This window comes from Ictidomys tridecemlineatus, chromosome 7, assembly GCF_052094955.1.
Source record: "Ictidomys tridecemlineatus isolate mIctTri1 chromosome 7, mIctTri1.hap1, whole genome shotgun sequence".
Taxonomy (NCBI): domain Eukaryota; kingdom Metazoa; phylum Chordata; class Mammalia; order Rodentia; family Sciuridae; genus Ictidomys; species Ictidomys tridecemlineatus.
Window position 1 is genome coordinate 115200514 of NC_135483.1, and position 27919 is coordinate 115228432.

The 27919-nt window shown below is 33.2% G+C and overlaps 1 protein-coding gene across 2 annotated transcripts in view; it reads left to right on the forward strand.

Moving 5' to 3' along the window:
* Positions 1 to 27919, forward strand: part of Arhgap15 (Rho GTPase activating protein 15) — a 591785-nt gene that overhangs the window by 84383 nt on the left and 479483 nt on the right. For both annotated transcript variants that reach the window (XM_021723074.3, XM_040294270.2), the window contains 2 exons: positions 6975 to 7062; positions 24413 to 24502. In XM_021723074.3, the coding sequence (XP_021578749.2) occupies positions 6975 to 7062; positions 24413 to 24502 (178 nt within the window). The remainder of the gene's footprint in view (positions 1 to 6974; positions 7063 to 24412; positions 24503 to 27919) is intronic.

Genomic DNA, 27919 nt, shown 5'->3' on the forward strand with positions numbered 1-27919 from the left:
TAGACATTATAGATATGTCTTCCAAATATATTTGGTTTCTGTTTTTATTTTATATAGTTTACAAATTGAACTTTGTATATATGATCACTATATTTAATAGCACATGATTTTCCACAGTGTTTGTAGGCTATGATATACAAAATAATCCCTACCCTTCTTTTTTAAATTTGATTTTTAAGTTGAGTCTAGTTTTATATTAAAATAGTTAAAATTGTAGTAAATCTCCTAAAGCTTATCAATTTTTCTTTTATATTTTGTAAAGATAGATTCTAAGCCTGTATTAAATGATCAAATTCCATAACTATTTTTAAATGAATCATGCTATGTATTACAATATTCCTAGCCCAAGGAATCTGTTTGCTTTTATCACTAGCAACAAAATGACCAGTTTACTCATAATCTTGAAAAATTTTATAGGTCTTATCTCATTGATAGTTTAGTAATTATTAAGTAATATACCACAGTCACTATAATTTGTATTTCTTATGTGAAATTTCTTTTGGTAGGTGGTTTCCCATTCAACAAGGTTCTTTTTTTGTGTGGGGGGGCACCCAGGTTTGAACTCAGGGGCACTTGACTGCTGAGCCACACCCCCAGCCTTATTTTGTATTTTATTTAAAGACAGAGTTTCATTGAGTTGCTTAGCACTTCACTTTTGCTGAGGCTGGCTTTGAACTTGTGAGTCTCCTGCCTCAGCCTCCAAAGTCACTGGAATTACAGGCATACACTACCATACCTTGCATCATCAAGGATCTTTATATCATTGTAATACATTTTATTGACTTAACAAGCAATCTTACTAGATACATGTGACCAAATGCTTTACTAGTAATGCTGAAATAAAACTAGCGCATTGACTTTATTATCATTTCCTACTGCACAAATGAAGAAACTTAGTTACCACATTAACCTCTTCTTTCCCCCAAGATTTTATTAAAGGATCCTATCATATATTTTAGCCCTATTATCTGTTTCAAACATGTTTGCTTTATCTTTGTATTTTTAAGCTATTTAAGGCCAAGAAGTTATAAAAAGGTCCTTTTGTTTTCTGCCATGTATAATACCAAGGTCTTCTTCAACTGTAACTTGATAAATATTATTGTTTAAATTTCTATCAAATTTTTGACTCATAAATCCATTTTAGGTAATCTACATCTTGTAGTATTATCTTTTAATTCCCCCTCTTTATTCTCCTTTTTATTTGTCTTTATTCCTTTCTTTCATGTATTTTCTCTAAAATTTTATATTTTGATTTATCTCAATAGGAACAGGAGAAGGTGACAGGAAGGAGAACTTGTTGGCTACATCTTATATTCATAAAAGGCCCTAAATTTAGTCTTATTTCAAAATGAGGTTATGCACATTTCCCTTGTGATACTCTGACAGGCTTGAAAGCAGAATACATTCAGCATTCAACTTTAATTTTTAATTATGAACATAGAAATTATGCTTCAGCTTTTCTGAAGAAGCTTAGGAATTTCTTCATTTGGGGAATTCCATCTCCAAAACTGTAAGTTGCACTGGCCTCTATAAAATTCTATGAGGCCTTAGTAAAAAGTTTTTTTGAAGGCTTAAATTGCAAAAGGCACCTGTCAGTGTGATTATGCTCTTTCAATACCTCACACTTCTGTCTCTGAACTCCGATCTTTCGTTTGTGGATCTGTACATATCATGTATAGATTCTCACTCTGCTGTCTTCTTCAGAGGGACATGAGAATACATGGGGGTGAAAACATAGACAGAGATGGGTTTGAAAATAAATACATATAAGGGTTTTGCTGTGGTTGTGTCTCTTAGTGCCTGCCTTCATTCTAGGGCCCATGAATCTTAGACCTTGGCTTTTGTGGGGATGTGTGTGTATGCGTGTGTTTCAAAACAATTGTTACTCAGAATGAACTTATTTTAGAAGCTGATACTATGGTACCCTCCTCATGTGAATTTATTATTATTTTTTCCTGAGTACTTTCTGCTCACTATGGTAATAAATTCTTACAGGCTAAACCTGTCTTTTTCTATATTCTTGCCACACTAATAGAGATGTATGTCTCTTGGACCCACCTTTTAGCAGTTGCAAATTATAAGAAGCTTAGAATATGAGAGAGAAAAAAATAAGATTCTAGAGCTACCAGTCTGAGATTAGTCAGGACATTTAAGTGTTTGAGTGATTTTGTGGTAAATTGGTCATGGACACTACAGTAAAATCACTGGTGGAGGATCAAGCCAAATCCAGCATGACCAAGTCAGGTAACAGTATCTGAAATTTATGAAGTTATCTCAGATACTTTCCTCTGTCATTTTGTCATTAGCTAAAGGATGCACGAGTGATGAGTATAGGATACAAAGTGTTGATGTTTAGAGCAAATAAATGTGGTAAACTCAGAACTTATGCTCACAGGCTCTTATAATGACATTGAATATTTTAAGGGCCATTTTCCATCCAGCATTCTCCAGAAAAACAGTTACAAAGTTGCTGTTATTATGTGCTGCCATCCGGTGTCCATTTTGTAGAATGTCAAGATGATGTCTGTGTCGAGTTTTATTTTGCTTTTTTCATTTTCCAACTTCATGCTCAGGATTTGTTTTAGGAAAGTTCTCTGAGTGTTCCACTCAGATAAAATGTCTCAGCAATTGCATATGTTAGACAAGATTTTTCTTAAATTGTAATTTCCCCTTAGATATGATTTGCTTTGTATGTGAAAAGTTAAAGTTGCCTGCATTTTTTTTTTTTTGTCCCAAGATCTGTTTTCTACACTGAGTCTAGCATGGGTCTTTCACCTGATTTTTACCTCTTAGTCTGTGCAGAGACCTGGAATAGCCTTACTTATTCCTGGGAACTCTGACTTATTAAGATGGATATTTTCTGAATTACATATCTTGCTTAATGGTGAAGTCTCTTGAGCAATTTAGTTTTTATCATGTATATGGTAAAACACAGTGTTCCAGGGCTGTCGTGGCTCAGTGGTAGTGTGCTCACTTAGCAAGCACGAGCCCCTGGGTTCTATCCTCAGTGCCACATAAAAACAAATAAAGATATTGTGTCCAACTATGACTAAAAAATAAATATATTTTTTAAAAAAACAAAAACACAGTGTTCCAAATGTTGGGATGAAATGTGGGGGCATTAACACATAATACATGTGTTATGGATGAATTTACCTGCTGATCATCAGGATGGGGATGGAAGGCAGGGATAAAATGACTGGCATTGCAAAACAGTCCAGGTCAGGTTAGGATATAGCTTTGTGGTAAGGAGAAAAAGGTTCTGTCTCCCTTTCTTAACTTCTGTCATGATACTCTGCAAGACATGCTAGATAAGACTAAAGGGAGAGCTGGTGCCACCTGCTCTAGAGACAGCCGATACCTTTGAATGAGCATAGGCTCCAAGGTCCAGGAGATGTGGCCTGATTCCCATCTTTATAGCATGTGTGCCTGTGGTTAGGACACAGTCCACCTCCCTGAGTTATTCAGAGGATTTGTTTCTATGTTTTTTGCCTGTCTTCTAGTTAGAGATAAAATCATTGAGGTCTCTTCTTATTTTCCTTTATAGTCAGCCCTTTGAATTTTGTTTGATACATGTGTTGAAAAAATGTGTTTGATAATAGTGTAAATGTTCAATGGATATTTGTGACTGGCTGTGCGATTAAATTATGTGATGCATGTGAAATAGCTGTGGCATACCTGGAACAGAGTGGCCATTGCAGCCTGAGAGCTCATATAACTGACTTATGTCTAAGAAATCAGGAAGACTTCTAAAGTATGCACAGGTATTGAGTTTGGGATGGATGGGGTTTTGCCAATATTTCTTTAAAAAAAAACATGTAAAATAGCTAATAAGAGTGACAGATTGCTGATGTGTTGTAACAGGCTTCACACACAAGATTTTATGATTTGAGAATTTCAACCAAACCTATGGTAAAATCTGATACTTATGATATCTTTAACCAAATTAGCACTGCATAGGCTTTTAAAAAAGTATAAACTAATAAATAGATTACAGACTTTGTTGTCTTGATTTCATTGTCAGAGAAACTGGATTGACTTTCAATGTAAGTGTGTGGCTTTGTGGCCTTAATCAAGTTACCTAAATTCTCTGAGCCTTGATTTCCATGTTAGTACGTTGAAATATTAGTTACCTTCACCCTATTTATGTTTGAGAAGTTAACCATAGCTACAAAATCAAACTTATACTAGTTATTTAGAATAATTCATGCTAATTATCATTTTAAAAGAAATCTTGGGATAAGTGAAATGAAAGAGAAGCATCCAAATGTTTGTCAGTAGCACTTTATTCTTCATTTTGAAATGAAATTCTTTCTAAGCAATAGAATTCTACCCTTGGAATAGCTTTCACTTTCATTCTAATATGGTTCAGTGCTTGCCATTTATAAATTCAAGATGAAATAGCACTGTATGTAAGGTGTGAGAGAAGTTTGCATTACTAAGCTTCTAAGACCCTCTTCAGCTCATTCATCTGGTTTACCTAACAGGGACACAGTTCACAGAAGTTCAAAGTCCTAACACAGAACAATGAGATAATTGAATTTCATGCAGCTTTAGTTCTAACTAGTTCCAGTTCCAAGTTTAAAGAAAGAGAGAGTTTTGCCAGCAAGTTCTATAAACGATCAACATCTGAAACAGATTCAAATCAGAATCATTTATCCAGGACTTTCTATAGATAGGAAGCAACTAAGGTATAGTTTCTCTCTGCCAGAAGATGAAAAATATAGTGAGGAATGTAACAGGCAGGTTAAATATGGATCCATCATGTCTGAGGTGTTCCGTACCCAGGACTACATATGGTACAAAGAAGGATGGTGGTGAAAGACTCAGGGCCTAGACCAGAGTTTCTGCGGATTTTTCTCTCTTCCTTGTTCTGGATCATCTAATATCATAACCTGCATAAAGAGAAGGAAATGGCTGTTCAATTCACCATATTGCCACTGGTACCTTGATGGAGAAATGGGCACTAAGACAGAGGGAAAATATCTAAGCAGTTTTTCTTTTTCTTTTTTTAACTTTATATCATCTAATTGAAAACTTGTCTCTTTATTTGAAGACAAGTGGATACAAGAACATAACATTTGTATTTATACATTGGAAAATTCACATTGTGTTTCTTGTGTGCCTGTTTATCCTATTCCTTTTTAACATAATCGTGTATCATTAAGAAAGCTTCAGGCATGTTAGAGTAACCTAATTCTTTTTGTAAATATTAACCTTACTGAATCAAAGCAGCCCTTTCAATCAGGATCCTAGATTGTAAGAGGCAATAAATAAATAAATTGCACAACTATCATGAAGTTATTTTTCATTTATTTTTGTGTGGTTTCTATTGACTTGAATAAAGAATTTCTGTAGCCTTTTTGTTTTGTAAACCAAATTAAATTATTTTGAATGTTAAACCAAAGCAAACTGAAATAATATGATATATTGGGTAAATAATTTATATATGAATATAAACTCTAGTTTTTTTTCCATCAAAAAAACACCACTCTTGATGACACTAACACCTACTTATTCTAATTATAGCAGTAATACATGTCCAATGGAGGAAATTTGGTAAAGACGAAGAAATACAACGGAAAATCAAAAGCCATTATTTTACTACTTGGTTTACTATAGTTATACTCGTGAATTGTTTTGCAGACCAATACAATTTTCAACTCAACAGATATAAGTTTTGTACTTACATCCAAGGCTCTGTACTACGCAATAAAGATACCTCTGTTAAGAACAAAAAGACTTCTGCCATTTGTGGTCTCACTTTTTAGTGGGGGATATCAGAGTGAAATTTAAAAAAAAATATATTAAAAATTTCCTATAAGCCATATGCAAGAAAGTCATGAAAGGCACACTTAGGAAACACTTGGACTTGTGATGAATGTAATTATTAATTAGAAGTGGCTTGGATGGGTGAAGATATTATAAGTAAATAGCACAGCATGGTGTTATGAAATATGTATATTATGATCTGAATTAAAATCTTCCCACACCAGTCCTTCTGTAGCTCAGGGTTCATTATTCTTGAAATAAATTTGTTATGTGCAATTTACTTAAGCAGTTTCTTAACTTTTTATGTTTTGTGCAGAATTAACAAATGATGGTGTACTTCATCCTTATGCACAAAGCTTTAGCAACTTGTGAGAATATATCTCTAGAATAAATTTAAATTCACAGTAATGGACATGTTTAGTCAAAAGACAGAAGTTTTTAAAGATTTATTAATGCTCCATGAATGTATGCTATGTCAAAATACACTCTACTCTTATGTATTTTTACCAAGAACAAATAAGGAATGAAAAAAATAACACAATATAAACATATATCACATGTACTTTTGGGGTACATGAACATCTTAATAATTTTTTAACAAAATCATACTTTTAAATTGCACTCCAGAAAGATGCACCAATTTACACTATTGTTTTGGTATAATACAATACCAGAGAATCCATCTCCTATACCCTCATTAATCCTTAGCAATATGATAGGCATAGAGGGAAAAAACATGTCAGCAATTTTAGTTACATTTCTTTGATTTCCAGTGGGATCAAACAATATAAAACTATTTTGAATAAGTAATGACATGAGCTGATTAGTTTTTCAGACTCTGAAATATACTAAACCATTGTAAAGAAGAAACAATGGAGGAAAGGTTTCTGTTCTCTAGTTTTACTTTGCTACTTTTAGTTTAACACTTTTTATGGGAAGTGGGGTGTTTGGACACACAAAAAATTGGGTGCTTAGTAGTTGAAAAGATTTTATGGAGAAAGAAACATCTATATAAATGTCATACTTTTCTAAAATAATAAAATGTTTTTATTATTATCTGAGTTTCATATCAATATTGCTTTTAATAGAGAAGAGAATTTTAGGAAAACAAGTTCAAAACATAGTCTCAAATGTTGCTCCTATTCTATTGTGTATGTATTTTTTTCTACTGATGATATTTTTTTCCTGTTTCTTTTTCTAAGGAAAAACTGGTCATCTTCCTGGATAGTTCTTTCTAGTCGAAAACTTGAATTTTACAAAGAATCCAAGCAACAGGCTCTGTCCAATGCAGTGAGTATTTCTCTGTTTTTACTATTATTATCTTTTCAGAAATACTGTTGAATTAAAATTTTGGTTTCATCAGAAATCACCCTAAGGCTTCTAAGCTACAAACATCTGAAAGCAGATAGAGGAAATGACTCAATAAACTTTTAATCAGATGAAAGGAAAATAGAACTTAGTGTCTGTTTTATTAAGTGGTGCATTTGGAGAATAATCACAAAATGAGATGAATGGTGAGCAGCTCCCTAGTAATGTGAAGGTAACGCTTTAAATTAAGGTGCCACTTATAAATGCTTTATTCTTATTTATGAAATAATCACTAAATGTAGCTACTTGCTCAAATAATGTATTATAAAGTATGTTATAAAATGCATTAGTAATAAATGCTTAACGGATGAGACCATGGGAAGCTGTTTTAAAGAATATTATAAGATGTAAATCCTATTAAACCATGTATGTGCATCTTTAATACATGAATTTAAGTTGTTATCTAGTATGCTATAAAGTGCTCCACACATTAATAAATAATAATAAACTCTTTATAAATGACACCTTAATATAGGATGTTACCAATGAGAAAACACTCTAAGTTAACAAAGTGATTTTTTATCTTATTCTAACTCTGACATTCACTATATCCAGCTAACCTTTTGGAATATTTCTATGACTCCATCTAATGGAGCTAATACAATTTCTGTATTTTGTAGTTATTACAAAGTGAAATTTGTAGCGTTTCTTCATTGTACCTGGATGAGGTCTTCTTTCACGCCTATTGAGATTTCACAGTGATTGTAAGTAGGAGCAATTTGGAGAGAGTTACGGGGGCAATTCAAGCCCCATACCTTGCTTCACAAACATAGGAACTGCTTGCCAAAAGATGTAGGAGACAGTGGTCAGGCAATGTACCTGACAGCCTCCTAATTAGTAAGGACTCCAGGCAGGAACCAACCTGCCATAGCCCATCACTGTATGGACCATATTGCCTGGCAGGAGTGGACCAAAATGAACTAATTTATATTTGGCAGGTAAAAAAACAATGAAAAGTTCTTTGCTGTACAGCCACTAGTCATGTTTGCTATGTAATCCTCTTTAAATAGAAAATAGAAAATCATTTGCTAAGACATGTTTTTTTAAAGGAGATTTTAGTGAGAACAAAAGGTAACATTTGGCTTGCTCCTGATAATTGCAATAGCCTTTATCCCCAAAGTGGCTTGCTGTTTTGGTGTCTTGGTGTGGTCCAATCTGTAAACTAATTATGAATAAATTAAAAATATATCTCAGTCCTTTGTATTTTTAAACTGCCTCGGAAATTTGTTTTAGGTTCTGTTTTGTTTTCATTTTTTGGCTACAGTAAGTTTGAGATAATCTTTTTAAGAAAATAAAATACCCCTAAGGGCCAGGCACAAAACAACCTCATCTACTTGCAGGGCCTTTGTCTTCCCTTTGAATGTGTTCTAAGGGGATGTTGGGAAGGGAGGAGAGTGGCTGGCCTTGCTGGGTTTGGCTGCTGAGAAGATGATCTTCATCCTGCTGAGTGAGAAGAATTCCATTGGAGCAGAGTTTATGTGAATGTGCTGGGATAATGGAGAGAGATTAGACTCCATTTTAAAGCATTTGGTTTACTTTTATTTTATTATTTTAATCTCCTCGTACCAGGAGATATAATTCTCAGCTGTTTAATTATATACAGGTGAAAGAAAACTGCTTTTAGATTGTAGGCAAACCTTGCAAGTTAGCTTACTAATTGTATGCCTCCAGTTCAACCTTCAGAATTGTTACAAACTGACAATAGCTCTGACTTGTAGAAGAAATTCGAAAGCATTTTTTTGGCAGTCCCTATTTATTACTTCTGGCCCCATTTTCAATGCTCTTATGGTTTCTCCCAGGCACTCATTGTCTTCAAAGTGAATTCAGTGCAGGAACTAACTGTTTTGTGGTAATGGGGAAGAGAATTACAGATTCGTGTTTGTACTGCATGAATTGTCTTGCTAGTCAACTTCTTGGATTCATTTCTAACCAAGTATTAAAGGCCTAGTGGGATAGCCCACATTTACCAATTGGAGCCTCAAAGAAACGATACGATGATTGCCAGGCCTTGATTAAAGATGTCGTGGTTTTATTTTAAAAGATTTATGCTCAAGTTTCTGAATTTCCTTTGCTCCCCCTTTGACATGTCCTGGTGTTCATTGTGCTTCTGGTTAAAAAAAAATCCATTCCTCCAAGGGGTCAGTAGAAGCTGTCTGAGTGATGTAGAATGTGGTTTAAAAGCATAAATAGTATTTTAATCTTTATAGAATGATCTGTAATGCAGCAGCAAGACAAAGAAGCAAAGTAGCTAAGAGCAAGCTTTGAAGTTGGACAAGAAGGGATATAATTCTATTTTTACTACTTTGTAGTTGACAAAGTTGAGTTTCCAACCCTCACCTATAAAATTGGAGATCATGCTATCTGCCAAAATAATTCGTAAGTAATAAAAGTAATATAATAAAACCAAAAATATATAAAACAGTTAAAACAATACATAAACATATAAAACAATTAAAATATATAAAACAATTAAATATTTAATATAAAACAATTAAGACAATATATAAAATAAAAATATAAAATAATATATAAAATAAAACAATTATTAATGTTCTACTTAAAAATATACTGTACATAACTTAGAATATGGTATAATCATGATATTATTATTCTGTTGAATTATGATATTATTGTACTTGAGTTGATTCAGACATTTATAGAAGAAGGAATTTATTAATTCAAGGAACACCAACATGCATGGCTTTCCAACAAAGAAATGTGTGTCGATGGGCAGCATAAAATATTGTGTGCAGACACTAATACTAAAAATGAAGAAACCCATCCATTTGTATATCCAGAAGTAAACTTCTGCATATTTTCTGAGAGCCCCTTTCTTATTTCACTGGGTCTCACTCTTCCCATTTTCATATTTAATATGCGTGTCACAGAATATTGTGCCTGAACCTACATTCCATGTTTGACTACCTCTTTTTCTCCCTGAAGTTCTTTCAGTTCATGTCAGTTTTCTTCACTTAGAACTGCTTTACAGAATAACACAGACTGGGTGGCTTAAGCAGAGATTTACTTCTAACAGTTCTGAATACCAGGAAGTCCAAAGTCAAGGCATGGAGACATCTGGTGTCTGCTGAGGGTACTCAGTGTGGGTGCATTTGGCCATCATTCTGCTGTAACCTCATGTGATAGAGGGTAGAGAGAGACCAAGCTCTTATTGCTCTTCATGTCTTCATGTAAAGGCAATAGTCCTATCATGAGGGCTGTCCCTCCGTTGCCTAATCACCTCCCAATGGTTTTACTCCTGATATCATGACACTGAAGGTTAGGACTCAACACTTGCATTTAGGGGACACAGCATTCAGTTCATAAACAAATTGAAGTCACATTTTTATCAAAAGGAACCTTCTCCTAAAAATAGATACAGAATTACCTCCCTGATCTGAGGAGATTAGTGATTTGCATTCTGTAGGTCCTCAGGAACCTATTAAAGAAAAAGAATGATTCATCTATTTTATTTTTTTATTTTTTGATAGAAATTAAAGAGTAACCAACCACCTACTATCATTATCATGCTATAACCGAAAGGACTTTATAAAATATCACAATCCAACATCTAGGAAGGATAAAATTTCAGAAAAGGAGACATATTTTATGGAGAAAGAAAATTGTCTCCCTTGTGCATATGCATGCACGTCTCTATTTTGTTCAATTTACCTCAAACCAGAACAAGCTTGGTCCAGGATGGCTGGTCAGGAGGAGCATTTGAAAACTGCTGGTGTCTCTGGACACAATTTTCTGAGTTATGAAAGAAAGAATGGTGTTCATATTCTCATAATTTAAAAGAAATGTACTGTGATTTAAAACTCAAGATAAATTTTAAAAGATGCTACAAAATAATGCAGAAGCCATTTTTAGTTAAAAATAGAACACATCCATGTACACTGCAATAATTCTTATTCAATAACCTGTGTAAGCACAGCTGAGGCCAAGATACAGACGCAGCCAGCCCTCCACAAGCCCCACCTGTCACCTGTCCCTTTGTCATCACAGCCTCTTTCTTGCCCCAAAATTAGCCATTGGCTTGCGTTTTGGTCAGTATCTTATTATAAAAATTATAAAAATTTTAATTATAATTTTAATTATCTCACCTATATCAAAACCCCTTAAAAACAGTTTGCTTTGAATTTATGTAAATGAAATCATATTGTATGCTTCTTTCTTTTTTTTTCTTGCTTTTATCAGTATGTAGGTCTTTTTGTTGCTGTTCTTTAATACGTCATCTTTCCATCGTTTTTCTCTACTAGTTTGATTTCTGTTCTTTTAGCAATTATCCTACGATTACAACATACTTATCAAAGTTATTTATCATATGTATCAAAGACTAGAACTAGTCTAATTCTTTATACTCTTCTTAATATTACCTTATAATTTTTTAATCCATTTATCCCCATCTCAATGTACATGCTATTCCTGTTTGATATCATAATTTTTTTAACACCAAGAGACATTATTGTTTCTTTCAAAACCAGTATTGGTTTATATTTCCCAATATTTGCAGTGTTCTTTAGTATTTACTTCCTCTTAAATTTGAGATTTGCTTTCTAGAACCACTTTTCCTTCTGTTTGGAATATATTCTGAAAAATTCTTGTATTAAAGATACTGTAGTAAGATCCTGCCTCAGTGTCTGCTTATTCAAAAAAGTCTCTAATTCTTCCTCATTCTGGAAATACATATTCTGTCTAGATATAGAACTTCTAATTCATTTTCTTTTAAGACATCAAAGATATCATTCCATTGTTTTCTGTCATGCATTATTGCAATCAAGAAGTTACCAGTCAGTATAACTGCTGTTCTCCAGTTGCTGCCTATAGTTTTCTCCTTACCTTTTTTTGAGGGGGTACCTGAGATTGAACTCAGGGTACTCAACCACTGAGCCACATCCCGATCCCTGTTTTGTATTTATTTAGAGATAGTGTCTCACTGAGTTGCTTAGCGCCTTGCCATTGCTGAAGCTGGTTTTGAACTCATGACCCTCCTGCTTCAGCCTCCCAAGACACTGAGATTACAGGTGTGTGCCACTGTACCCGGCTCCTGAAGGTATTTTTAAGACTATTCTTTCATTTGTTAAAAGTAGGAGGCATACTTGTTTTATAATCTGTTTCTTGTTATTTAATATCAGAAGTCTGTGTCTATCTGTGTCTGCTGGTTCTTACTTATGTTCCTTTTTTCCTTTGTGTATCCACTTATCATTGTATATGAATCATTGTGATTGGACCTTTATCATAGGAGGTTCTCTGAAGCCTAAGATAAATGTGTCCTACTCTATAAAGTTTTACATTTTTCTCAAGGAGTCTGGGACTGGTTCCAATGACTGTTAACTTCAATTTAACAATACAAAATTCTCAGGTTCTATCTACAGAATAGCAGGGCTACAGCTATGCCACCACCTCACAGGGTCAGGATTGTTCTTCACTTTTCCTTTTTTTCATCTCTTTACCACTTATTTACCATGGCTGTCTTTTTAAAATTCCTCTGTAATTGAATAGAGGAAACACATTTAATATTGGATCTGTGTTATCCTTTCATAAGACCTTAGGCAAGACCATGTTCTGTTATTCTATGAGGTTGATTAACTAAAGCTCAAATGTATAGGATAAATAAATAACCTGAGAATAAGGGTGGTAATGTTGCTTTGATACTCAGCTTCCCTCTCTAGGTTCAAATTCTGACCTCACAAAAATATTTACTCTGGCAGTCCCCACTGTCTTTTTAGACTTGCAATTCTTTTAAGGTAATCTAAAAAAATCTTTTATCCATCGTTTTTCATTATTTTCAGTGGAAGAGTTGATCCAAATAACACTTCTCATTATATTCTACCTCACTTTAATTTAAGTATGCATTTGGTTAATCAAGTTTGTGCTATTTATATAAGCCTTGGTGGGAAAAGACTTCATAAGAATATGTATTGAAATTCTACAATGAACAGCTTGCTCGTTAGGGCTACATATAAGGCATAGAGATATAATCAAGATAGTCTTTGCCTTATAAAAATATGTGCCAAAAAATAGAATGAGATGAAGTAAGACAAATAGAGTTTTGTTTTTGTTTTTTGTTTCTGTTTTTTTTAATTTTTTTAATATATTTAAAAGAGGGAGAGCTCACATCTGTGAATGATTTGAATCGGGCCTTGAAGGATGGTTATAATTTCAATATGTGAAGATTTGTGGGCAGGGAATACAGGGGAATGAAAAACAGGAACAATGACTGAGAATAGGCAGAGTATGTGTGCTACAAAGAGAAATGAATTTTTTGGTTTAATTGGAAGATAGGATAAAAGAAAAGTCTTGAAATGAGGGCCATGGGCTGAGATACGCTATAGGGGCAAATCTTCAAAAGGTTACATTAGTATTCTCCAGGCATCTTCATCCTAGAATAATCTACTGTGCTTTTCTTTTAGCAAAACATATACCAAATAGCACTACAACCCAATGTAATGTGTCTTAAAAGAGCCAAGCCTATTAGGGATCCAAAGTAAGAGGGATCCAAAAGCTGATTCTTCTAGAATCTTAGCTCAATCTCATTTAGTGCTGGATCAAAATCTTTTGCCTTAAAAACACTGACATATCTATTTATTTTTCATCTGGGGCTAGATAAGTCTTAGAGACAACAGTTGTTAGTTTGATGTTCCCTCTGAGGCCTTGACCCACACTGCTTGCATTTTTCAGATATAGTTACTCATATTACTATCAGTGAAGTTTGTCAGTTGATTCTGTCACTTCAAATGCAGCTTGCTCCTAAAGTACCTTGTTGGGTTTGTGAATTTAGAGTTTTTGACTGGTGTGTGGAGTAAATATCTGATTGTGTGCATGGGACATTATAAATGTGTGTTCCTGGTTAGACCAAACCCATTAATGGATGGCTTCATGAATAAGAAGGTTTTTTTATTTGTTTAATTTAGAGAATCCCTCATATGTTTATTCTATGAACAATTAACAATTACTGCCAGGTTTCAAATATTGTTTTTTTTTTAAACCCAGGGAAATTCACATGAATAATAAACACATAACCCCTGCTCCCAAGGCATTTACAATATGGTAAAGGTGATGTGGACATAAATATTTTATTATAATAAACCATAATCAAAGTCATAAAAATTATAGGGAAACATGTTAGATAGAGCCATAGATTTAAGTATAGATAGTCTTTTTTAAGAACTGATTTTGCAAGTAATGCTCAGCCTATATGACTCCATTTGATCATGCTACAAATATCATTGGGCAGTTTCAACTTTTAAGCTACTATTCTAATTGTTCTGAAAGATTAAAAAAATATAAATCAGACTCAGAACATTTTATGGAAGGTCTAAAAGCAAATAGAAAGTATGCCCATAAATTGAGTAACTACAGAAAAAGAAAAAGTAGGCATTAGTAGTTTCCCTAAAATGGCACAAAAGGGGCCTGTGTTAGTGTTTGGTAACTCAGAGGAGCCAGCAATTGGTTCTGACTAGAAAGCCTTCTCAGTATATTTGTAGAGGAAGTGATATTTGAACATGTTTTTGATAAATGAGATTTTGATGCAGATATAGGAACATAAGTAATTTTGTATAGAAATAAGAGAAAACAATGGTAAAATATTAGAAATTAATTTCTTAAGTGGTAGGTTTACTTTATAGAGATTATAGATAGATCTCATGCCTTCCTCAATGAACTGTGTGCTGGTCATGTCTTGAAAACATTTTAATGGAGGTTCCCTGAGGCCTACAGTGAATGTGCCTCAGTCCAGACTGTTTTGTATTTCTTCTACAAAATGCCTGGGAGCAATGCCAGCAATGCTTCATAACAGGTGAGGAACTAAGTTCTGAAACAGCAAAGAATAGAATTTGGTTACAAAGTCAACACGGAACTGGCTTACAAAAAACCTTGAAGAGGAAGATGAGAAAAGATGATTTTGTTCTTTAGGTGATATGGAGCCATTTGTAATCAATAATAAACAAAAGCATTACCATATTAAGAGAGATTCAGAGTTTTCAACAACATGTTAATTGAAATTAAAAAAAAACAAAATGGGACATGTGAAATTATCCTAGAGTCAAAGGATAATTTATTCTATGAACAATTAACAATTACTGCCAGGCATCACATAGTGCAAATATGGATGAGAACAGTAAGGATTGGACTCTTATTGATAGATATAATTGCAAAATGGCTAACTTTGTCATCATTGTGTCTCAGATACATTTAGTAAATAACAGACCATCTTTTCACTGAAAAATATTTCGATATTTTTATATGTCTTTGACCTTTAACAATATAGTCATTTTTACAGAAGTTCTAGCGCAAAGTAAACAAGCAGGGCAATTCATCTTAGGAGAACTAAAAATAAACTGTCCTAAGAACCTAGGTGTATTAGTACAATAATGAGTCCCAGTTGCAAACATAGAAGGGAATTTATTTATACTGCTACAGAAGATTTGTTCAGTGTTACACCCTATTAAAACAAACAGATTGTGTAAAGTCTTTCTACATTAAAAAATATTCTCTTGTCTTCACATTCACCAACAATTAGATCAAGTGGAATTCCTGCTCCTTGGTTAGATGGGTGAGATCCTCTGTTTCTATTCTATTGATTACTTACTGCTCTGAAAACTTAGTATCATTTTTGACATAAATTCAGAAGCACAATAAACATTTCATTATACTATTTTGAGAAATGGACGATTGTAAAAAATGGAGGTGCAACAATAGACTACCTACCATAGCTTAATAGAAGCAAATACTATAAACATTTTATATACTCTACTCATTGTTTACCAGACTCTTTTTTTGCTACTTGTATATTTCTCATTTTAAATTGTACCAATACTTTTAATTGGACACCCAAGTGGCAAATTTTAATTTAAAATTGTGTATGTATGTTACTGTGGCATATTGTTTGATGTATTTATACATCATGGGATGAATAAGTCAAACTAATTAATGTGTCCATCATTTCACATATTTTCTATTTTTTTATGCTTAGAACAAATAAAATGTACTCTCTTAGCAATACTCAAGCATACAAAATTATCATCAAATATAATGCCCATGTTTGCCGGGTTTCTGTTCTTGAGACTAAAAGGCTCAGGGGTCACTTCAGGTAAACTGGGCTAACTGTGCTGTGCAAAATAACCACACAAAAGACACAAATACCTTTTTCTTTGGGGTCGCTGTGATGGCTGATCTTAAGGGTTCACAGGAAGAGAGAGAGTGAGAGCACGTGCTGACCTCTTTTATTGAGGAGAAGCTATTCAAATGAGGCAAGGGGTCAGGTTTCAGGGGGCTGAGTCTATCTTCATGATGTCCACTGTCAACAGGTTGACTGACACCTGGGTAGACCACACCCAAGGGCACAGTAAGAGAAGGGGACACACACAAGGCCCTTGCATGGAACATTCTATCCTAAACAGGGCAAGGGGTTATATTACAAAGGAACAGGTGAGCATAGCTTCACCTATGGGGCTGTAGCAAGACACACCCACCCAGGAGACACTGACCCTCAATCCCAAGAAGGGTGGGGAAAGCTCTGCCACATTTCTGTGACTGAGTGCCTCAGCACCCAGCTGGGGATTATGACTCAGTCACATGCAAGGTTGTCTCCCACACATGTTATACAGTGCATCTCCAGAACTTATTCCTGTTGTCTAACCAAAACTATGTGCCCTTTGACCAACATCTCCACATAGCCTTCTTCACATTCTCAGCTTCTGGTAACCATCATTTTACTCTCTACTTCTATGACTACTTTCTTAAAGCAGAGAACTTTCCAAAGCATTTTATAAACTTATTAATTTTACCAAACCCTTCATTCAGTCATAACCTTGGAAGCAAAAAAGTAATAATATAAAAGTTCTCATTAAAATAATTTGTTTACTCTTTTTAATACTGTTTGCTTTCAGTGTGAATAATGCACACAAGCATTAATTAAATAATGCAATACATCTAATGTTCATTCACTGTAGTATGACTTTAGCAACAAAATGAACTTATTTATGGGAGTGAAATGATGTGATTTAGTAAAAAGATGAAAATAGTTTCAATCAGAAAGCTATTCATGAATTATTGAGTATTCTGAGCAAAATGAATATGAAATAATTTTATCTTTGTACATGAGTATTGAGCCCTTACACAGACCCTTGTTCAAGATTTTATGAGGAATGGAGGGGTAACAACAGAGCTACCAACCTTTGCCTAACAGACATTTAAAAATTTCTCCCTGGTGTTGTGATTCTCGCAATGTTAGCACTGTGGCAGCATCAGCATGGTTGTCATCAGTGCAGCTTAGCGGCATTGTCATGGGTGCATCATCACAAGCCTTCATCATGAAGCCAGTATTGAGAAACAATGCTACCACCCACATTGTGGAAGATGGCAGGTAGAAATAAAAATAAAAGAAGAAAGGAAAACAGAAATTTAATTCTAGTATATTATTTACATAAACTTTGTGAGGAAAAAAATGAAATCCAGTGATCGATATTATTATAAATGAAGCCATGTTCTCTGGTTATAATTTTCTCAAGATTTGGCCATTAAGTATAATAAATTCTATATCTTACATAATTTTTATAACCACAAAAATCTATGAAATTGATAGGACTCCTTATAAATGGATAATAGCTTACTGTCCCTCAATAAACCTCACCTTAGGCACTCTCAGGAAACTATTTTAATTATGAAGCTAGACTTTCTGTGGTTTATCATTTTGGTCAATGTAATACATCTGTTTTAGAGCTTGCATTTATCTAAGATAAAATGGACTTTTTCCGTGCAGAGCAATTTTTAAATTTACAGAATATATTCATTTATTCTTCCTTAAAAATTTACTACTGAAATGAAATGCATTATGTAGCAGGATACCAAATTAGGTAAATTTAGGAGTGTTCAGGTTAGACACCTAGGCTGGAAATATCAGATTTATTTTTTACTAAAATCCTTGGTTAGCTCAACTGCAACATGGACCTATAAAGGGTACCTACCACTTAAAATTATATGTTGCAAAATTGGTGTAATGCTTCTGGGATATAACAAACAGAATAAATCTTAATTATATTTGATATTTTTATTATTGTTATTACTACTAAATGTAACAATATATTGGTATGAGTAGTTGCAGATGGAGAATGGTAAAAATATGCATGCTCTATAAGTCTTTATCCTAGAAGTGTCTGACATGTCTGACATCATTTTTGCTCATGTTCAGTGGTACAGATAAGGAACATGCCAAATTTTGATGCAAAAGGAATTGAGAAAAAAATGTGTCTCCAGCTGGTGAGCTATTCACCAGTGACATCTCTAGACACTCAAAGAAGGGAACACAGCACACATTTTGGTGGAGAAGTATCCATCTCTGCTACAGGGAGAGTAACATCAGTGTCTTAGATGGCACAGAGAATGAAATAAGAGAAAAAGTGAGCAAGAAATGTTGGAAAGTGGTGCAGGAGATGTGTTACCATGATACATGCCATTCTACAGTGCGCCTCAAAGCAATGAAGAGGATCACTGGTAGGTACCCTGCTCAGCTTAGAAAGAAGATGCAAATAGGCTGGAGAAAACTTAAAGTAACTGTGGGAATGAGGGAATAAAAGAAGAAAGTTTTCATCTGCTGTGTTCTTTTCCATCTCCAACTTCCCTTTGGTTTAATTTCATTACGCAACACCTTTACTTGCTTTCTTCATATAGACACTGGTCTCCCCTTTGGGTAGCTACCCAGAAAGCCAGATCTAACATCCTGAAAAGTAGCATTTCAACCAAATCTGGAATTTGCGGATGAAAGCAAAAGCTTGACCTACCCTCTGGCAGTCTGGAATGAGGACCTAGCATTTCAAGAAGTGGTCATTCTTATGTCCCAAGCAGGGTTAGTCATCTACAAGTGATAGCTGATGCAGTGTACAACTATCTAAGGACAGACTCTCAAGAAGCACCTGAGATGTTGAAAGTATGCTCAAGCTGTTCACTTTGCAGAATCCAATTAGCTTGTTATGTAATGTACATTTTTAAAACAGGATGAGCATACAACCAATGTAGACTAAGTAAAAGCTATTGTGTTTATTCTAGGGAGATTTTAATTCAGAAATAAACGCAGTGTTAATTTCTTAAAAAGTAGAGAATATTTTCTCATAAAAACATAAACAAAAAACCCAAAAGTATACAACATTCTAATACCCCAAATCACTAGCAAAGGTTTACTTTTTCTGAAAATCTGGTTTGATTTGGTCATGTAATATATTGAGAAATTTCACTGTAGAAACAATTTCAGTTATTATTAACATCATTTATATTCATATACATAAAACTCACATCTTATAATCAAAGTATCCTCTCTCTGTTGACAGGGGCCATACTTTAGACATTAATAAGATCAGGTATCCATTCAGCACTCTTTCCTAAATCATTTTGCCCAAATGAGAATTTATAAGTGAGTTTTGTCCTCCTTCATGAACAATTTTCCAGAATCAAAACGAGTTATGAGTTAAAACTTAATTCCTTTAAACAGATTTTGTGTTTCATGTTTCAAAATGATAAGGACAATCTGAGTCTATATTCTAGAACAGCAATTAATCCAAAATAAAAAATGGTAGCTAATAACCTATTTCATAAATCTGAGCTTTATCTTTTTTTAAAACACATCTTGTAATGAGGGAATGAGAACGACTGGCCTGATGATTTGTTGCTTACAAACATGCTCTGTCTTCACCATGGAAAATATTAGCAATACAGCAGCTGGTCTTTGATATTTTCTTAATATATATTAGACTATGGACCCCCATAACCCCACAAATAAAAAAAAAAAGCTGAACTCAAAAGTTTAAGTCAGAGAAAAAATGTTATATATAGAATATTCTGTCAGCTATATTATTGGGAAGTGATGAAGATGGATTAAGAGAATAATAAAAAATAGAAGTAGCTAAGACCCAGGATCAGCTTTTAATGACTTCATATTGCTCCAGTAAAAGAGGCTTTTATGTTTTATTGTCCAAAAGTAGTAACTCCTAAATAATTCTGTTTAAATATTTAAAAAATCAGTCATTTCTATTTTAAGTTTATCCCAGAAGAGATATGATATATACATTCTCAGATTCAAATCCATATTTAGTCAAAAATTTTAAAAACTTATTTTTATAATGATGTACAATATGATCCAATGGCATCATGCAATTCATTAGCAGACATTTTTGTATGTTGTATAGCTGTAGAATCAGAAATATGTTTTCTATTAAAGGATGCTTTAACTTCCGGCTTCTTGAATAAAATCTTGATTGTCTTCCAAAAAAGTTCTACAAATTTTCTGAACTACTTCTTTTCAATGTTTAACACTTAAATACTAAAAAATGTTTTCCTTTTAATACTCCTCTGTCCCTAAAGTTATTCTTCAGTTTATGCCTACGTTAGGTTTGTGAAAATGAAGTACATATTGGCATCAGTTTTACAGTTCTTTATCTATTAATTTTTGTTTTCTCTTCTTGAATTTGATCTATTTATTTGTTTTAACTTTATCCTAATAACTTTGATTGTTCTAACATACTTCTAAATTCACCCTAAATTTTTGTTATTTAATTTGATTATTCCATAATACTTGTTTCTTCTTAAAGTTAGGATAAATGGAAATATTATATTCTTAAGATCCTGTGTATTTCTTTTTTTATAAACTATCATTCTGAGATGAATTATTTATTTTCATTTATTAATAGGTCCTTTGATCTCTATGTGTGAAGAGCAAACTATCCAAGGAGCTAAAGCTTTGGGAGAGAATTGTCATGTGCACAGAAATTGACTAGGATCACAAAACATTTTTTAAGAAAAGTCAAAGACCCAGTGAAGGAGGTGGTTATTCTTTATAAAAGTGCTACCCTGAGAAATCAAAAGTCACTTATCAAAAATGAGGATATATGAGAAAGATTATTAGAAGGACAAATAGTTGAGAGAGGTGTCACTTGAGGATGGTGAGTGAAGGCATGGTTGAACTGACTATAGGACACAGCTTGGACATGAAAGGAAGGGGAGCCAGGAGTGACTTGGGAACTGGGAGAGTGTACTAAGGAGGAGGCAACCATGAGAACAGGATGAGAGTAAAGAGAACTCATAAAGTGGAATTTCTTAGATATGAAGCATAGTGAAGATCTGTAAATTGCAGTGGAGGTGGAGGAGTGAGGTTGTAAAGAATGCCAGGAGATGGGGCAAGAGTTGTGGAAGGAGTATTCACATGAATGAGCACCTGGAAATGACTGAGAGTGATGCACGGAATTTGGATAGTGATAAACCCACGCCATGTGCCAAGGTCATGAGATTTAGCATATGATACTGAAGAGAACAGTTATAGATTGGCATAACTAGATGGCAAGAACACCATGCAAACTTAGATTGCTTTTTAATGGGTTTCCTCTAGATATTAATCATATAGAGTCTATAGGTAATTGTGTTAAAGCTAGATCTAATATGGTATTCTTAGAGGAAGAGTCAATATTTTCCTTAACTCTGCAGCCCTTGTGTCCAGCAGAGAAAGTCACTAACACAATGCCACATAATAGGAATGCAGTAAATACTTACTCAATGATTCCCTGAAATTCCACATTCAACCCACAGGAGTCCATTAAACTGTATCATTTTTCTATATCATGAACAAAAGACTGCTTAACACTTTTTTAAACTACAAATCTTAATTGCTATAAAATTGGGAATTTTAAGACACTCAAGCCTTCTTTCCAAAGCACAAAAACTAGTTGCATTTTGATATTTTTTCTTCATTCATGAATTCAGCAGATACTCATTGAACAAGTATGTGCCAGGCACTGTTCCATACATTGGGAAAAACAGCAGAGGAAAAGGCAAACAAGGCCTTAACTCAAGGAGCTTAATTCTAGTGGGGGAAACACAAACAGTCAGTATATAAAAATATATATGCTAATTTTAGTTAGGAGGAAAGAAATTAAAACAAGACATAGGATAGTAGTTCTGGGGCACAGCTCTTTTATATAAAAGACAGTCAAAGAACACTCTCTGGCAAGGTGAAATTAACTAGGAGCTACTGGGTAAGGAGCCAGCTATGTGAAGATTGGGAGGTAGTCCAGATAAACAGGTGGTTTACAGGGCCTAATGCAAGATCAAGTTTAGCAGAGGACATAAACAAGATCAATATGTCTGTCCTGGATTCTAGTGAGAAAGCTGTAGCTTTCCCAAATTCTTCTGTGTTTTAGCATGAGGATGATCACAGTGTTTATTCAATTTTCAAGGACCAGTAGTGGTTAAGAATAGACTTAGAAGTGACTCTACTTGAATTTAAATTCTGGCCTTTTCTTTTGTAGCTGTGTTACCTTGGGAAAGTTCTGCCATGCCAGAACCATTCTGGCATACTTTCTTACCTAACTACAATGGTGATAATAATAATAGCCATCTCAGTTGTTAATAATTTGTACTAATAATAATGACCTTAACAATTGTAAGAATTAAATGAATTCCTAGATGAAAGGCCTAAGGAAAAGGCTTGGCATATTAAAAATGCCTCTTATTTGAAATAATTTGGTCTCCCCCCCCCACTATATTATATGGGAAAGATAAGCTCTTTTGTCTGGTTTTTCTTTGTTTGTTTGTTTTGGCACTGGGAATCAAACCCAGGGACAGTTAACCACTGAGCTACATCACCAGCCCTCAGTTGCTGAGGGTCTTGCTATATCTTATACTCTTAATGGTTATTTTTGTTGGTTTGGATTATCCTATAATTCAATAAACTCTACAAGAAGCATTTGATTTTAAACATTTATTTTACCAGAAATCCCTTGGCAATAATTATCATTATCATTTTGGGGATCATTCATAATAGTGGTCACCTGGTGGCAGAAGATGAGTGAACCAATAAAAATCTGTCACAATTTGAAATATCTTTAAGGGATATGTCTTATTTTGTTGGTTTTTTCATGAGGTTCCTATTAAATAACATGGAAATAATATGCTATCAACTCTGTCTTGCCAGCTGAATTTATTCTGAAGGAATGATACACTGGGATTTATGATATTTCTTCAAAAACTGATTGAGTTGCCCAAAACTAAAATCTCACAATTTACTATAAAAATGGATCTTTCAGCTTTTTCTGAAAAAAAAAACTTGTTTCTTTAAATTGATAAAATTGGACACAGTGACTATAAGGAAACAATTATGGATAGATAATTTATTTTAATATTTTATAATTTTATTCATAATTTCATGTTTTAACCTGAAGTTCCTGCCATTGAAAATACTGCCTAAAGTATTATAAGCTTTGTATGCTAAGATTTTAATATAGTCTATGGAAAAATACTTGAGGAAAGAAAGTTACTGAACTCATCTATAGAGAAACCTAGAGTGAAACTATGAAAATAGTTGAAAAGTCTTTCAAATGTGACATGTCTTTGAAAAAATAATGAAAAAACTTGCTATGTTGTATGAATTTAATGTTTTCTAATTGTTACGCACTTGAATCAGATTAAAATGAAAATATTTTGGCAAACAGAATTAATATTTCTATTAATGGACTATTAAGAATTATTGAAATAAAACAACTTTTAAGTAGTATCCACATTGTTACCATGTAACTAGAAGCACACACACTATAATCTATTTGGTCTAAACTAAATTTATTAGATAAAAGTATACATATACTCATGTGCATAGTCTTTAGTCTTCCAAGTCAAAAAGTGAACTCATAAAAGGCACATAGTTGACACTTAATAAATACTTGTTGGATTTGTTAGCATACGAAACACAAACCTACAAAAGGCAAACCTACAAAAGGATTTTGAGATTTATTAATGCACCTGATCTGTTTTCTAGATGATGTAGCCAAATCCCAAGTAACTTTGTTAAAGTCACAAAGCTAAATCTCTGTGTGGGGTTTCCATTACATTATGATTTACTAACTTTATGTTTCCTCTTAGGTCTAAGTATATAACTTTATATGCTTTTACATTGCATTAGCTATTGAATAGCAACATTCATTCTTAAGGAAACATTTTAAAGCTTGCATTTCTTTAGGATTACTAAATAACATCAGAAAACAACATTTTATGTATTTGTTTTTGTCATTATCTACAACTAATGAAATTTTAAAATGGACTTTGAAGTTTAGAGAGTTAAAATTATGAAGTCTCTCTCCATCCCAAATCTTATAAATTGGGTTTCTCCTAGAAGAAAAAATAGATAGGCTTTTTAATCATAAATATGTATAGCTTCTAACTCAATAAACTCTTATTTTCTCTGACATGCATCTCCAATGATGTGTGCTTTTTATTCTTATTTCATTTTTATTTACAGAAAAGTGGGCACAAACCAGAAAGTGTGGATTTGTGTGGAGCACATATTGAATGGGCCAAAGAAAAATCAAGCAGAAAGAATGTCTTTCAGGTAAGAATGTTACATATATTCAATTTATTCCTATTCCTTCTAAATCTGATGTCTCTTGGGTAATCAAAATCAGACTACCTTCTTGTGATGTTTTCATGTGCATGAACTAGTTGTCTGAAGGTCATTATGAAAGACTGACTTCTCTTCCTTGTTGAATCTTTGGTTTGTTTTTTGTTTTTCCCTGGTGGCTGGTTGCTATCTAAACACAAAATACATGTTGCATGTTGATTTTGATTAGCTTTACACATAGGTCATTGAATTTTGAAATGAATTTGATAGCTGTTTGGAATTCCAACCTAGAATGCTTTACTTAAATAGATATATTGTCAAATTTTCAAATGTACATAAATGAAGATTCACTAATTACAAACTATTTTGATTCATTGTCACAACTGTCTTCTGGTCATTAATTACATTCACCAGTGTAAGTAGTAAGGATGAAGAGAGCTGAACAGCTATGAAAATTATATCATTTTACATTGCATAAAGTTTTTGGAAAAAAACCACTGTGGTTAATAATTATAATTATATTCCATTCAATGGAAAGAATCAGATGAAATCCTTGAAAGAGAAGAAATTGGTAATTTTTTCACATATGTTACCAAACTACATCATATGGCATGGTTTTCTTTGGCAATTAATAATTTTAGAATATAGAGGTTGATATTTTTTACACTTTTAAATGAAATTTAACTTTTATATTTCTAAAATAACCCATAACTTTATAAGCATATTTCACATTTTATATCATTTAGCAGCCAATGGAGCCAGATTATTGCAATTTTTCATAATGTATCTTTTAACAACAATCAGGTTCTTGAAGAAAAGTAAATTCTTCTGTTCTTAAATTTTGTGGTGAGATTAATATATGGAGTCTTATAGTATGTATCTTATAGATAGGTGAAATTTGATACCTACATTCTTACTAGAGGGGGAAAATGCTCTTTTCCAGTATAGGCTGCTTTTTCCAAATAGTAATTCTGGTATGGCCAAATAATTTGGGACCATTTAGATTTTTAAAAGAAACCAACAATTTTTGTCATATTCTGGAATATTTGTTTGGTTCTAGTTTTATTCTACTTAGGTGAAGAGATATTTTATTACCAAAAAGAAATGAAATTGAGAGAATATATACAATTAATATTTTTTAATAAAAATAAAATTTAAAAGACAGGAGGAAAGAGGAAAGGCAAGAAGGCAGGCACACTATCTGGACAGCCCAACACACCCAGAAATCAATGGTCTAATCCCAAGAGTGATGAAAAAGTGTTTTGTGAGATTAAAATAGGAGAAATAAATTTGCTTTAAAGTGAGCAGTGGTATATCAGTGATATATTCTTTCTCCACTCTTGCTCTTTTTGTTAATCTGCTATAAATAATAATTTTGAAGATTATAATCATAATCTGTATAACAACCTAGAGAATCAGGTATGCTAAATGTTGTAGTCTTCATAAGTATTGTGATTTTAGCATCCTCATCACCGTAGTTGTAAAAGAAATACATTAAATTCAAATTTATGAACATAAATCTTGAATGATAGAAACTTTTGAAAATGGGCTAAACTATCCTGTCGACCTTGTGAATGGTCATGATTGATGTTGACAGTCATCTATACATCATGTATACAGGGCTACAAGAAGAAAAAGGTTTATGGGTATAGTAAGCATAGTTATACAATAAAATTGCTTATACTAGTGGAATATAAAGTCATAAGATTTCATGAATATCACTAAATATCTCAATTTGTAATTTTCCTCACTTTCCACATTTCTAAATATAGATACTTCAAAAAAATTTAAATTATTCTCATTTTTTGTAACTTTTGGGGAATAAAAATCTCAGTAGCTAGCATTGTTTGTAGTGTAATTGAACCATTCATGGGACCTCGGTGATTATATGCATATGGTCTTAGATCCTTTGGAGAAACAAGAGAATGAGCAAAGCTTAAAAATGATTCAAGTTTTGTTTTCTGCTTTATTCTTTATGGATGAATCATTAGGTTTCTGGTAATGCTAAAATCTTTCATCACCAAAATGTACGAACTTAGGTATAATTTACTAGTATGTATCTATAGATACAAGCTATGAGAGTAAGCCTTTCAGAGGAACAATATAAACAGCTTTTGTAGTTCTGTTAACAAAAAAGCATCGGGAAGAATTTGCCAGAGAGCTAAATCTAGATGACTTACATCAATATTTGATTAGATACATTAGCTGGTCTAACTCTCAAATGATCAGAATAAACACGATTATATCTCAAAAACATGGTATTAAGGCATTGTTGGATGTTGAAGTGTGTGTGTGCAGGGGTTTCATTACCTTAAGAATAATGAAGTATTTCTTCCTGACAAAAAGACCATCAGAGCTTCAGCTGATGCGCTACATCAGAAATAGCTTTAAAATTCCAAGTTTGAATTAGGCTTAGTGTTCAATCTCAGTCTATGAATTATAGATTACAGATAGCAAATGACTATTGAGATTTTTAGTTCAAGAAAAATCAAAGAAGTGCAAAATTAGAAATAATTTAAAATTTGAAATCTGTCTTTAAAAAGGTGATGGATTAGCAATTATATGCCACATAATTACAGTGTCTGCAGAGAAGTCCAACTTAAAATGAATACAAAAACAAACAAAAAATTGCGAGTGCCTGAGATAATTGAAAGCCACATGGGCACACAGTTGTCTCAAATACACACACACACACATAAACACACACACACACACATACACACACATGTTGGAAGATTTCACTAGCTTCATTTGTTTCTATATGCTGCTTGGATATTTGTTCATTTTTTTTCTTTGTATTAAAGGCTATATTTCCTTCATAGTCAAAGTCCTATCAAACTCATTGTGTGAATTCAGCCTTATTTGATTGGCACATGTTGACATTACAGTGACAACATTAATGACTAGGCTTTAGTATTTAAGAACTTTTGGTCAATCAAATCAAAATGTTGCTCTTTTGCTGAATTCAAGAACACCTACCTACTTTGTAACAGAACCATCTTTGATCCAATTGATAATACTTAATAAAAAGTGATGTATTTTTAAAATTACTGTTAACTTCTGTACAAAGGAATATATAGTAATGTTATAACATGTTAAAATAAGTATGTGTAAAAATATATATATTTTGTGTATAATGTATGTGTGTATGTGTATACACGCATCTAATACTTGAGTTTAGTAAAGTGAGCATTTATGTACACACACATACACACACACACACACACACATACACACATACACATGCACAAACACAGAAAGATACTTTGTGTTATAAATTCCACACAAATTCTAAGTCAAATTAGTAAATGTTCATTGCTGCTAACTTTTGCTTAATTCTGCAGAAAGCATAACTGTCAAGGACCATCACAAATTTGTTTTTGCTTGATAAAACATTTAGCAACCAAG